Source organism: Oryctolagus cuniculus, chromosome X (genome assembly GCF_051225735.1).
Source record: "Oryctolagus cuniculus isolate XC-2025 breed Fujian yellow rabbit chromosome X, ASM5122573v1, whole genome shotgun sequence".
Classification (NCBI taxonomy): domain Eukaryota; kingdom Metazoa; phylum Chordata; class Mammalia; order Lagomorpha; family Leporidae; genus Oryctolagus; species Oryctolagus cuniculus.
Window position 1 is genome coordinate 10,442,266 of NC_142888.1, and position 14,114 is coordinate 10,456,379.

The 14,114-nt window shown below is 42.8% G+C and overlaps 1 protein-coding gene across 8 annotated transcripts in view; it reads right to left on the reverse strand.

Annotated features, from left to right (window-relative positions):
* Nucleotides 1–14,114, reverse strand: part of PCYT1B (phosphate cytidylyltransferase 1B, choline) — a 123,554-nt gene that overhangs the window by 5,072 nt on the left and 104,368 nt on the right. For 7 of the 8 annotated variants that reach the window (XM_008272466.5, XM_008272468.5, XM_089324872.1 and 4 more), the window contains 2 exons: nt 13,832–13,974; nt 10,813–11,001 (listed from right to left, as the gene is read on the reverse strand). In XM_008272466.5, coding sequence (XP_008270688.1) covers nt 10,813–11,001; nt 13,832–13,974 — 332 coding nt within the window. Of the gene's footprint in view, nt 1–267; nt 5,465–10,812; nt 11,002–13,831; nt 13,975–14,114 lie in introns of those variants that run through there. The other variant, XM_089324870.1, reaches the window with a different exon arrangement.

Here is a 14,114-nt window from a genome sequence, read left to right on the forward strand (position 1 = left end):
ATGTTCGAGGGGAGGAGGGAGGCCTTTTGGGAGCAGTGGCCTGAGCTGGTTGGGAGGGGAGAATGTGAGGCTTATGAGGGGGTGGGAAATTGAAGCAAGCAGCAGGGGGCTGTTTTGCCATGGAGGAGAGAAACCTCTGGAGAGTGCCCCGCAAAGGAGTTGCAAAATAAGCTTTTTACTTTCAGAGGGCTGCGCTGGTTCCTGCCTGGGAACGGCCTCCAGCGAAGCCAGGGCAGGAGCAGGGAGACCAGGTAAGACTGTCACAATAAGAATGCAAGATTATGGTGGGGCCTGGACCACAGTAATGGCTGTGACAGTAATAATGAGTCATGGGCGGATTCCCAGTGTATCCCTCCCCTGTATCTTTACTAAGGTATAACAGACTCACCCCTTTAAAAGGTTATGCAGTTTGACAAATGCGTACAACCACATGACCGCCACAGTCGAGGCATAGAGGAGTTCCAGAGCCCAAATGCCCTTCTGACCCTTTGGAGTCATCCCCTGCCAGGCCCCTGGCAGCAGATCTCTTTTCTGTCCCTACAGTGAAGCCTTTTCCAAAGTGTTACTGAAGTGGGACCCTACAGTATGTGGTCTGGCTACAATTTGAAGGTAGAGCCCACAGGACTCGCTGACAGATGGGATGGTGGCACGTGGGAGGAAGAGGAATTAAAGGACTGTTTCTGGCCTGTGAGACTAGAAAGCAGTGCTACCATTTGCTGGGGTGAGGCAGACGGGCGGGGGGAGGGTTTGGCGGTGGGACCTGTTTTCCAGTTGGGGACTTGAGGTGACTGTTGCTTGGTGCTTTCAGAACTGAGACCTTCCCTGAGGCTGTCCTTCAGCTTTCTGGGAAGCCTGGTTCTGGCCTTGGCATTGCCGGTGTCCTTGGCTTCGTGCCTTTTGCCTGCTGCTCACTCCCCCAGACTCTGTTCTACTAACTTCAGAGTGTCCTAACTGTACTGAGGGGGGTCTTTCCATTGTTCATAACTGAGCTTCACCCTCACTTTGATCCAACCTTTTGATCCTAAACTAGTTGAGTATCCCTTACCTAAAATGCTTGAGACCAGAAGTACTTCAGATTTGGGATTTTTTTTTTTTTGGATTTGGAATATCTGCATATACATAATGAGAAATGTTGGGAACGGGACCCACGTCTAAACATGAAACTCATTTATGTTTCATATGCATCTGATACACATAGACTGAAGATAATTTTATACAGTATTTTTAGTGTAACTGCAGTCTATCATGTGAGCTCAGGGATGGAATTTTCCACTTCTCAATATGAAAAAAACGTTTCAGATTTTGGGTCTTCAGATCATGGATGTTCAATCTGTATTAATCCATGGTGGACTTTGCTTGCTATTTGGGTTATTCATTTTACAAACCATTCTGGAGACTCTCTGGGGACCAGGTGGGTCCTGAGCGGGGTCTCCAGTACACACACGGAAAGGGTGTAGACGAGAGAAGAGGGTCTGCCGTAAGGGCTCTGTAAGCAGGAGGTGCTTAGTAGACAGTACTGAGTACAAGCTGTGCAGCATGATGAGGCCCCCCAGTGCCATGAGGTGGCACTAGCCTGGGTCTGTAGCACCAGAGGAGGCTGGAGTTTCTCCTCAAGAGCTCTAGGAAGATTTTAATTAGGAGAAGAATATGGTTAGATTTGCATTTTAAGCATATCTTGGTGTGGGAGCATAACAGAAACCATAAAGGAAAAGATTGATGTTCAACTTTATATACATTTAAAACTTGTGTGCCTCAGCTACCACCACAAGCTTAGCGGTTAGGCTGATGGTTAGGATGCCAGCACCCCACATCAGAGTACCTGGATTCAATTCCTGGCTCTGGCACCTGATTCCACCTTCCTGCTAATACAGACCTGGAAAGACGGTAGTGATGGCCCAAGTAGTCAGGACCCTGTCACCCACCTGGGAGACATGGGCTGATTTCTCAGTTCCCAGCTTCAGCCCCGTAGCTATTGTTGGCTTTTGAGGAGTGAACTAGTGGAGGAGAGATCTCCACCTAGGATACAGCTCCCAGCTAATGTGCCTGGGCCCCTGCACCCATGTGGGAGACCTGAATAAAGCTCCTGGCTTCAAGCCTGGCCCAGTCCTGGATGTCGTGGCCATTTGGGGAGTGAACCAGCAGATAAAAGATCTCTCTCTCTCTCTGTCTCTCTCTGTGTGTGTGTATCACCCACTGCCTGTAACTCTGCCTTTCAAATAAATTTTTTAAAATCTTTAAAAGATTTTCTTCCTGAAGAGATAGAGATGTAAGTAAATATTTGCTCTGTACCTGAATGTTCGTTATCCCAGTGTCATAATAGAGAAAATGGCAAGCTCCCTAAATATGTTAGATCTTGTTCCACTACAGGATGACATACTAAACACTTGATGAAAATCAGATTCTTAAAGAATAATAATGTGAGCAAATGCTCATGAGTGATGGCAAAGTCAGAATGATTTCTGAACAGTAGAGTGTACATATGTGAACATAGAAAAAAGATCTAGGTTATACAACTGCCAAGGACATTTAGACTTATTTTAGCTTTACTTTCTAAAGTTCTGTAATGAATACACTTGGCCCTCTGTATCTGGAGGTTCTGCATCTGCAGAATTTACTGACCACAGATGAAAAATATTTGAAAAAAATTGTGTCGGTACAGAACAGGTGCAGACTCATTTTCCCCTCAATGATACAGTGTAACAACTGTTTACACAGCAGTGACATTGTGTTAGGTATTGGAAGTCATCTAGGATGAGTATATGAGGGTATGTATAGGTTATACGCAAGTCTCATGCCATTTTATCTCAGGGACTAGAGCAGCTATAGATTTTGGTATCCTCAGAGTCCTGGAACTGATCCCCTGAGGATACCGAGGGACAACTACTTACTATTTTTATCAACATAAAGAAGTATTATGATAGGCAAAAAGATCAGGTAACCCTAGCATGCAGGTTAGGAGGAAGAATAAGCATTGCCTTAAGGACGTGAGTGAGAAAAGAGGCCTCAGTTATCAGTTCCCCCAGGCATCATTTTCCCTTTCTAAACGCTAGCCCATTACTGTCCAGAGCCCCAAGTTTCCTGTAGCAGATAGCATGGAGATGTTTGCTGATCGCTAAGATCCTTTCCAGATTTAAAATTCTACATGTCAACGAATACGCCAATTATGTACCTTCCATTAAGAGCGCTGATGATTCTGCAAAAGACATTCAGACCACTGTCAAAATCAAACAAACAAAAAATAGCACAGTACAACAGCATTACCTTAGATTAAGCCCATTTAGGAGACAAAATCAAATGCCAAAGGACTGGGTGGCCTATTATTAACAGCAACATTAAAAAAATGCTTGAACTCCTGGCAGGCACTTTAAAATATGTGTTTGTATTACTGTAATCTTTAAGCATATTTTTAGTGGCAGCCATTAGCCCTCCTGCTGTTAATGGATTGTCAGCATTTCCATTAGAGGCCCACTTTCTAAGAAATCTACAACTTAGCTGCTCTAGTTTGAATCAAACTCATAACTGAGAATATTCTGCTGAAGGGGGATGCTAGAATTTGAATCCTTAATGATAAACAATGGTGTCACATTTCATAAAATGTGGTATCCGTGCGAAACAGCTCGGGGCCTGGGATCTGTTTTTGGTGCATTTGGAAGGGTGGTTTCCTTGCGAAGGAGCTGAAATCAATCTGGTCAGGAGACAGTTTGTAATGAGTTTCCTGGGAAGAAAAGCACTTTAGAAATATAACAAATAATGAAGACTATGGCATGGCATTTTCAAGGAGAAAAGGTATTTAAATTCAGTCTTTGACTGTATTAAGAGGTTTCCATTTATAAAGTTTTCCCCCAAGAAAATAATCCACTTATAGTCCTGTCCATATAAAAGTAATTTTCTATTTCCCTCCTACAAAGTTTTCCCTTTTAAGAAGTACTTAACATCTAGTGAGGCAGTAAATGTCTTCACAAATGCCTTTAAAGGTTTCAGTATTTCAAATATATTCTGAAATATCTTCCAAAAAGATGGAAAAAATCCAGGTAAAGTCTGGGGTGGACCCCTGAAACTGAAGAAGATGGAAGGGCTCAAGCTTCAGTTTTGGCCAAATCAAGAAACAAGAGGGGCTCTTGTTGTGGCACAGCAGGCTAACCTACCATCTTCAGACCAGCATCCCACATCAGAGTGCTAGTTAGAGTCCCAGCTGCTCTGTTTCCAATCCAGCTCCTTGCTAATGCACCTGGAAAGGCAGAGGAGGATGGCCCCCTCCCGCCCATGTGGGAGACCCAGACCGGGTTTCTGGCTCCTGGTTTTGGCCTGGCCCAGCCTCAGTCATTGCAGCCACTTAAGGAGTGAACCAGCAGATGGCAGATCAATCAATCTCAATTCATTCTGTGTGTGTGTGTGTGTGTGTGTGTGTGTGTGTGTCTGTGTCTGTAACTGCCTTTCAAATAAATAAGTCAATCTTAAACAACAACAATAAACCCTTAGAGTGCGGGTACACTGCTCTAAGGTCCTTAAAGTATGAACCAATTTAATCCTCCCAACATCCCTAGGAGTCCTAGGAAGTAAACTACAATTACTTCCCCCCGTGACAGATGTTGAGACAGGCCCAGAGAGGCAAAAGAACTTGGCTAAGGCCACCCAGCCATGAAGTGAGTCCTTGCTCATCACTAACTCTTGTAATTAGCCACTTTTAAATAAGAATCTTTTCATGTTTACTCACATTTTATTGTGCATTTAAAGATAATGTTTAATATCAATTATGAAAAAGTTTTCAGCTGTATTTTGTATCTCTTTTCTGGAAATCAAAGTCTTAAAAATCAGCAGTGCCTAAAATTGTGGCTATTATAAAAAATGGGTGAATATATGGAGAATTTAGAACTGTTGTTTATATATTGCTGGTGGGAATATAAAATAGTGCAGCCTCAGGAAGTTAAACATATAATCCAGCAATTCCACTTCTGAGTATATATCCAAAGAGCTGAAAGCAGGTATTCAAACAGATATGTTCACAGCATTGACATTCATAATGGCATTATTCACAACTGCCAAAAAGATGGCAACAACCCAAATGTCCATCAGTGGAAGACTGGACAAGCAAGACGTGGTACATACATGGACTGTTACTCAGGGAAGGAAATTCTGGCACATGCAACAACATGGATGACCTTTGGGAACATGACTAAATGAAATAAGCCAGACACAAAAGGACAAATACTGTTTAATTCTACTTACATGAGGGATTTAGAGTAGTCAGATCCATAGAGACAGAAAGTAGAATAAAGTGGTTAGGGACTGGGGGGTAGAGGAGCTGTGAAGTTGTTTAGTGGATACAGTTTAGGGCAATGAAAAAGTTTTGGGGGCCAGCATTGTGGCAGAACAGGTAAAGCTGCCGCCTCCAACACTTGTATCCTATATGGGCGCTGGTTCAAGTCCTGGCTGCTCCACTCCAATCCAACTCCCTGCTAATTGCCTGAGAAAAGAAGCAGAAGATGGCCCATGTCTTTGGACTCCTACTACCCATGTGGGAGACCTGGACAAAGCTCCTGGTTCCTGGCTTTGGCCTGGCCCAGTGCCGGTTGTTACGGCCATCTAGGGACTGGACCAGTAGATGGAAAAATCTCTATCTCTGTCTCTCTCTGTTTCTCTGTCTCTCTCTGTGTAACTCTGACTTTCAAAATAAATAAAATCTTTTTTAAAAGTTCTGGAGATGGATGGTGGTGATGGTTGCACAATGTCAATGTACTTAATATCACTGAATTCCATGTAGTTTGTCAAAATTGCAGATTTTATATTATGTATATATTTGCCAAAATTTTAAAGAATTCTCACACTATGTCAATCTGTTCTTTCCAAAATGAAACTACCTAGTCAGGTTTCTCACAAAGGGTATTATTCGTTTATATCAGATGGCAATGCCTGTTGGATTCGCAGAGGAATCAGTGAGACTGATAAGATGGATCGATGAGAGGCCGGCACCGTGGCTCACTAGGCTGATCCTCTGCCTGCGGCGCCAGCACCCCAAGTTCTAGTCCTGGTCAGGGCACCGGATTCTGTCCCTGTTGCTCCTCTTCCAGTCCAGCTCTCTGGCCTGGGAAGGCAGTGGAGGATGGCCCAAGTGCTTGGGCCCTGCACCTGCATGGGAGACCAGGAGGACGCACCTGGCTCCTGGCTTCGGATCAGTGCAGTGCGCTGGCCATAGCGGCCATTTGTGGGGTGAACCAACAGAAAAGGAAGAGCTTTCTCTCTGTCTCTCTCTCTGTCACTGTCTAACTCTGCTTGTCAAAAAGAAAAAAAAAAAGATGGAGCGATGAGAGTTTGCTGATCTAACTAAAAAAACTTGCAACTGACTTAAGTTCATTTGTTCCTGCTGCATAAGGAAAGGGTCTATGTTCACATGGAAAAGTAGACCCACTTCACCTTAAACAGGAATGGATTCTGTTTTCTGCTAATGATGGGATACAATGGCAGATCATTAAAAATGATATATAATGATTTAAAAAAAAACACCATGTGGTTGAAGTGCTGTGGTGTAAATAGAGTGTTTTCTCTGAGAATTCAGACTTGTCAAACAAGCAAGCTCCAAAGTTTCATTGGAAAGAACCTACCCTCAAATCAAACCCTAAATGCTGAGCAAACATCCCCTGACCCAGGCTCCTTGACCCTCAGTATTGTATGCCATTTTGGGGATGAAAAATATCCTATCCAAGATGGCAACAAAGTTTGAAAGTTATGCTCCCTTACTGCTACTTTGAGAAATTCTGTCCATTAGACACCCCCTAAAGAAAGTTAATACCTAGCCTCTATTGGGAAATTTTCCATTTTCCCCCTGGTTGAGTTACAGGCTACCTTCTGACTATACGTCAAAACCAGTTAGAAGAATCAGGCAGAAGTCATTAAATGAGTAGAGTGGGGAGACTGAAAAACAGTACCTTGAGCTCAGATCACGGACTCATCAGACTCAATTGGAACCGATAATCTGTTATGGGGATTAAGAAGTATCTAGATTGCTTGCTTCAAATTCTCAGAAACCATTTTAGTAGGTAGCCTCCAAACTGCTATTCACATTCTTGTGTGGTGTCCTCCTACAGAGTACTGGGGTTGGATATGGCAGAACATGGCAGAAACAATGGCAGGTTACTCCTGATACTAGGTCTTAAAAAGGCTACCGCTTTTGTCTGGGTCACTCTTTCCCTGTCATTCACTCTGGAGGAAGCTGACTGCCATGTCATGAGGACCCTCAGGCAGCCTTGGGAGGAAGCCCATGTGTAACCAAGATCATTAACAGCCATGTAAACGATAGCCTGGAAGCCCCAGATGACTGCAGCCCCAGTGGACATCTTGACTGCAAACATGGGAGACATTAAGCCAGAACCACACAGCTGAGCTGCTTCCCTATTCTTGAGCCTCAGAAATGGTGTGAGATAATAAGTGTCTTCTGTTTTCAGTTGCTAAGTTTGGGGGCAATTTGTTGCACATCAACAGATGACTAGTAGTAAATCCTTAAACAACATGCTTTTTACTTGCTTAGGACTAGGAAGCCAGCATGGCCCTGAACCTCGATGACCTGGCTGAAAGTGCCATTTTGGCAACTGGCTCTGTTAGAAGGCCTTAGATGGGTTTTGGTAGGCCTCAGTTTCTCCACAATGCCACATACCAAAACTTGACCAATGGAAAGCAAAATGACTGATTTCATGGACTTTCCTACAGTAGAAGACACAGGGCTGGCCAGGAGAAGGCAGCCCAGCTCTATCCCAGCATGTCCTTCCAGATCTTAGGAAAGTTTCATAATTTTTCTAGGCTTTAGTTTCTTTACCTATAGAATGGCTAAGATACTACCTTCTTCCATATTTAAAATGGGTAGGAAAGATGTGAAGAATATTGGAAAAAATTCAACTTGCTGTACAACTTCTAGGCAATAACATTTTCATCTTCATTGCCATCACCATCATCACCACTTTTGACTCAGCTGGGGTGTAAGGGTTTGGATTTATGTCACAGTCTTTGATAACAAGCATGCAGTGGCTTGGGGTGACTTAGAGATGTGTACCACAAGAAGTAAATTCAAATATCCCATGGGCCAGATAGACAGCATAAGTTATGAGTCAGGTTGTGGCAGGGAGTGAATGAGACAGTGGGGGTTAGTGTGGTCGTGGCAAATTAGAGAGTTCACTTCCTCTCTAAAAGAAATTTTAAAGTACTATTCAGGGCCAAGCAAACCGAATCTGCCTGCTGAATTTGATTCACTAGTTACCAAGTTGTATACTTCTATATCCAGCACCACAAGCAGAAAAATGCTAAGGAGAATATAAATATATGGAGGATTGAGGCCTCACTACATCCTTTGCAGAATCTGGAAGGTTCTGTGAATAGGTCTTCCTCACACATCCATTCATTCAATCCAGAAACATTTAAGTAGTACTGACTATAATCTACATACTACTACAATCCTGTAGTACCAAATTTTATATGTCAGATCCTTCTATTTTGCACCTAAGTTTGGGTTATTTGAATCACTACTGTATTGCAGGTAATGCAAATCTTCTATTTTAAGAAGTGATTTCTAGTCCCAAATCCACAAATAAAGAATTATTATAATAATAGCATATTCATGAAAAGCAAATTACTTATCTTGGCGTTTAACATCCTTGTAACTATTCCTGTACTTTTAATGTCAACAGAAAAAAAAGTAATGTCTAAGTCTGGCTGATATGGTAAATTAATGTTAATAACAGTTTTGACACTAATAGCAACTTTTAAAAAGAAAAAACCTCCAGTCTGTAGGCTGGGTCTCATTTCTTAAGAATCACCTCAGCTTGCTGTCACCAGACTTCCCAAGAACAATTCCAGCTACTATTTCACCTGCACTGGGTGCCTGAAACGACTAGGGTCTATCAAGTCTCTGTGAAATTACACCCTTTCCCTGCTTTTGCTCACTCCAGGTGGAGAAAACATCCACCCCCTTAAGTTACAATACCAGGGCTCCTCAGCAGAGACACGTTTCTGAATCTCTGTAAGCAAATGAATACCTACATGGCTTCATTAAAAACCACTAGCTGTTTCTTCAGAGCCTGAAAATCACTTGTGAACACGTGAACTATTAAAACACATACTAGATTAAATGGGAACCTTGAGACTATGTTGCAGAGACCAGGGAACAGGGTCTGCACTTGTCTACCTTTGCAGTCTGTCAAAGTACTGGGAACAAATAAGAATGTTAATACAAGTCCTGGGACCGATGCAATGGCACAGTAGGTTAAACCTCCACCTGCCATGCCGGCATCCCATGTGGGCACTGGTTCTAGTCCCAGCTGCTCCTCTTCCAGTCCAGCTCTCTGCTGTGGTCTGGGAAAGCAGTGGAGGATGGCCCAAGTGCTTGGGCCCCTGCACCCACATGGGAGACCAAGAAGAAGCTCCTGGCTCCTGGCTTTGGATCACAGCTTCAGCTGTAGTGGCCATGTGGGGAGTGAACCAACAGAAGGAAGACCTTTCTCTGTGTCTCTCCCTCTCACTGTAACTCTACCTCTCAAATAAATAAAGTCTTAAAAAAAAAAAAATCACAAGTCCCATGAGTTACACTGAGCTGAAAATTTTAACAGGCCTCAGGAAAATGAAAAGAAGCCCAGTGCCTAAGTCCTCACTCTTGCCAGCTTTTTTAAGTCATTGAGGGCTTAAGCAGCCCTTGCAAACCTCCCACCCATTTCAGACTCAGCCTATAGATAGGACGCGGTTGCCTATTATGCTCACCTCTATAATCACTTAAGAGGCCACTAGGCTTTAAGAAAAGCATCTCTTCCAACTTCCCAAGCGTTTTTCTTCTTCTATTACTAATTGAGTGTTTTACTTTTAGATGATCATATAATGAATGAGCTCAAGTGAGCAAAGGCAGCAGTGACAACCCATCAAAAAAATTAAGTTGAAGTGGATTTTGTTAGAAATGTCTCATAACAGGGAAACGTCTCATAACAGTTTAAGGCCACTTAAATCAAGGAAATCAAATGGAATCATTTCTTTTAGCCTTCAAAGTAGCTATTTCATAATATTGATTATTTGCTCAGGAAGGGCATGCACAACAGAAGTACCAATGGAGTACACAGTGGTTTCCAGAACTTTCTTTTCCCTTTTGATAGCTATCATTCAGAAATGTCTATAGAATTTAGGCAAGGAGATCCTCTTTATTATCTCTCTGAATTTTAAGATCCACACTGTGACCTTAGTCCCCAGAGGCTTTGGTGCCTTATCCCAACACTTACATGCCCTGGAAACAGGAGAAACGCAGGGCATGATGGGCACAGGTGCAGGGCAAAACCTTACCTCTTCTTTGTCTCTTCTAGCCATGGAAAGAGGGAGGGTTCCTGACAACAAAAGCTGAACAAAGCAGCTATATTTCCTTTGCATTCTCTTTCCCAAAGAATAGACTCCTTCTGGTTAATGCAACAGCCTGTTGACCTTGTCTGGAACACAAAGCCATGCTGCTTGATCTACTTCACCCCTATCCCCAAGCTTTGCATCATTTCCAACTGGGAGACTGATGTGAGCTATGGAACCGACCTCCGCAATAGCAGACATTCAGTGATTACTGAATGGCATTCCAGCTCTGGACTAGAAATAGAAAAAAGAGACTGGACTTGGCTTCAAGTACTATTGGGTATCAAATTGAGGGGTGAAGCAGAAACTCAATAAAGAAGTGACCCAGACTTGAACTCATCAACCTGATGCTCAAAGTAGACTGAGATAAGGGACACCCTTGAGTGGCTCCATGAAAAGAAAGGGAAACTGCAAACACCAATCATTGTGGGGCCAAGTGAAATAATTACATACCCACGCTCCGTCAGGCCCAAACAATTCTAAGAAGTTGCCGATAAATTCCCTTGACTTCTCTTCCCACTTTTGAATTAGATCGTGACTCTTCTCTTCTACTTTGTTAACAAATTCCTTTGATCTTTCCTCCACGTTCTTGACCTTTTCCTTCATCTTATCCACCTGGTTCTGGAAACGATACTTCTTCTCCTGGTCAATTTACAGGAGAAAGAAACAGATTGATGTAAGAGTGCATCACACTTAGGGTCACATTTTATTTCAGTTTGTGTATTTGTGTTTGTTTATAACCGGAAGATTAAGAATGTTGCCATTTCTCAAGGGTTAGATCAACGGTAAGGCACAGACCTTATAGAAGAGTCATTTGTCATTCACCTATTTAAATATGTAGAGGGAAGTGCAAGTGGCTTGAATGTTTCCTTTCTTCTAAATGTCTATGAATTGGATTTACGTATATCAGAGAAGAATAAAAAATACACAGCTGTCCTTTATTATGAGTAGATACTGGGCAAATATCACCACTGAATTCTGCTGGGACTTCGATAAAAGTATGAACTGTACCCAGAATGGCTGATCAGAGGCCACCTGAGTTCTATTTTACTGGGACATTGTTAAAACCAATATTGCTTGAAATCAGTGGGCCATTGACTGGGCTTCAGACCCCATATGTTATAGTTAAATTGTCATAACACTTTAACGTAAATTAGTTGAACTGCATCAGTTTCCTAAGTGATGAAGACAGCTTTAATTCTGATGGCTTCTCTAGACTTGGATTTTGTTTTTCTTAATAGCCTTTGTGTAGCAATGTTCTCTTTCTCTCTCTGCTTGGAAGCCATCCTATGTTGTGCTAGTCCTATATCATCTGTAAATGATCATCTCCACCTCAGAGTTTCTGTGACAATTAGGATAATGCATGTGAAGTGCTTGGCACAAAGATGGGCACTTACTAAATGCTCAATTCATGTTGGCTCTTTCATTACTATTTAGTGGCATAAGCATTTATGTGTGCTACCTGATGTGAGTAGTATGGAAATAACATGAGAGAAAGGGTCTTCCTCCATGAAATCATGCTTATGTTTTCTCCTATATGGGTAATAAGGGTTATTGTTTCTCTTTACTACATGGGACTACATTTTGTATTACAGAATTTTCTGAGACCTTGGAATATTGCAGAATTGGGTCATAATTCTCCAATTTAAACCTTCCAAACCTCGTGCAGCCTCAGGGTGGGTTGTGAGCCATGTGTGTTGCCACTTGGCTGTATCCATATATATATGCACTATGTGTAGGAAGTCACTCTGTCTTCCAGGACCCACTAGATGAGTTGTTAAACCTCTCTAGGCCTCTGTTTCCTCATCTCTGGGTTGGGTATAGTAATTATACATATGCTTGTACCTTACGAGGATTAAATGAAATAATCCAAGTAAAATATTTAGATGGTCCATGATATCTGTTAGCTGCTGTCTTTGTATCATTCCCTCTCATGGTTCATTCTGCCTGGAAATAATGATTCCGTACAGCTCTCAGAGGGTAGCACAGAATAGTACAGTGAGCACTGGGCTTGGAGTCATGAGTCTAGGAGGCTAGCTACTGCTGTCTCCACCCCTGCCTTACTTGAGGGATCTTAGGCAGGTCCCTTCTCTGGGCTCAGCTTTCCTCATCTCTACATCGAGGTACTTGGATTGGGTGACTGACCCCCATCAGGTCCCTGCCACTTCTGAGCCTCCATGATTCATCTATACGCCCATCCAACACGTTCAATTTCGCCTCTGAGCTGTGGCCAGGTTTAATTGTCACAGAAAGGCAGTGAGCGCATCCACTATGTGCACGGTTCCTTGAGCTAAGTGGCTTATCTAAAGAGCATTTAAAGAGAGAGCAATAACTTTTGGAAATGGCTCAACATGCTTGACTGGCTGACTGAATTCAATTTAAAAGAACAGACAGTTTAATTTATTGAAATAACCAGGGCTTTATTCTCTATAAGATACCAAATAATCACTTGGACAGAATTCTTTTCAGCCACTTACTCTGGTGCCACTTGAACCCAACATTTCCCATTTTGTTGCCTGGCTTGTACGAAGACACAGAGCCTGAACCCCCAGAATTCCCTGCCCCATGGGGCCAGTAATCACTGGTTTACAATTAAGAAACCTCTCCTATTTTGAAGGCACCAATGCCCAACTGTGTGAGATGCTAGATAATGATGGCTGCAGAAAGTTAGAAGTACCTACTTCGGTAGACAAATCACCCTTTGGAAATACAGTCTCTGCTTTGGCAGGGAGCTGGTGGTGGAATTCCATATGTATCGAGAGCTCTCGTTTTGATCAAACACATCAACTCCTAAGAAGCCAGCAAATCCAGTTGTCCAGATGCCCTCACATTACCTCCAGCCACTGCACTGCTCCCCGTGCTTTGTAGCAGCTTGCTTTGCTTGTTTTAAAGATTATTTTAACAGTTGTTCTATTATTAGACTAACCGTAGTTCTGTGGGAACAATGTGGTAGAAATTTAAGCAGCTGTAATTTCTCTGGACAATAATAAATGGCTGTTAAGGTTGCTGATGAGCATCTGTAAGGCCTTCATAAAATGAACATTGACAAGCATTACAAGAAGGCAGAATTTTCTCCAGGTTCAGCATAGTATTGCTTCTGCTCTCCTTCCTTCCCTTGGAGTGGAACCTAACTCGTCCCTTTCCCCGGGGGCAGATTTCCCAGAAACGCCTTTCCTGAGCCTAAAAACTCAAAAGAGGGAGGCTGGGATGAGGGGAGGGAAATGAGGAAGTCCCTTTCTAAAATGTGAAGCTCACTACCTTTGTTCTTCAGCCAACTTATGTTACCCCTTTGGACACCAGTCTCCTCTGTAAAACAGGGACAATACACCACTGGCTGGTTGTGTGGGTTGAATGAAACAATGGAAAGCATTCAGAATGCTACATAGCACAAAGTAGGTGCTTAGTAAACAGCAGTGGAGGTAGCAGTAATGTGATGTGATGGTCCTCATATGGTATGGGCTGGCATGCTTACATTGATAAAGCTGACGTTCAGTTCCTTGGCTGTGTATCCTCTCTGGAGGTTGCGTCTGGCATAAACATCATAGTCACGGACAATCCTGGTGATGATGTCTGATGTTGAGATGCCTTCTGTTCTCTGTGTTGGAACAAACATTCCTGTTCAAGAAAGAAAAGATAAAGAGATAAAACTAAAACTGCCTCAATTGACCCATTCCCTTAAATGACCCTCTTTTCCAGAACAAAGCTGGAGCTCTTGGGTATGCCAGTAAGGCCTTCACATCTGGCCTCAGCTGCCT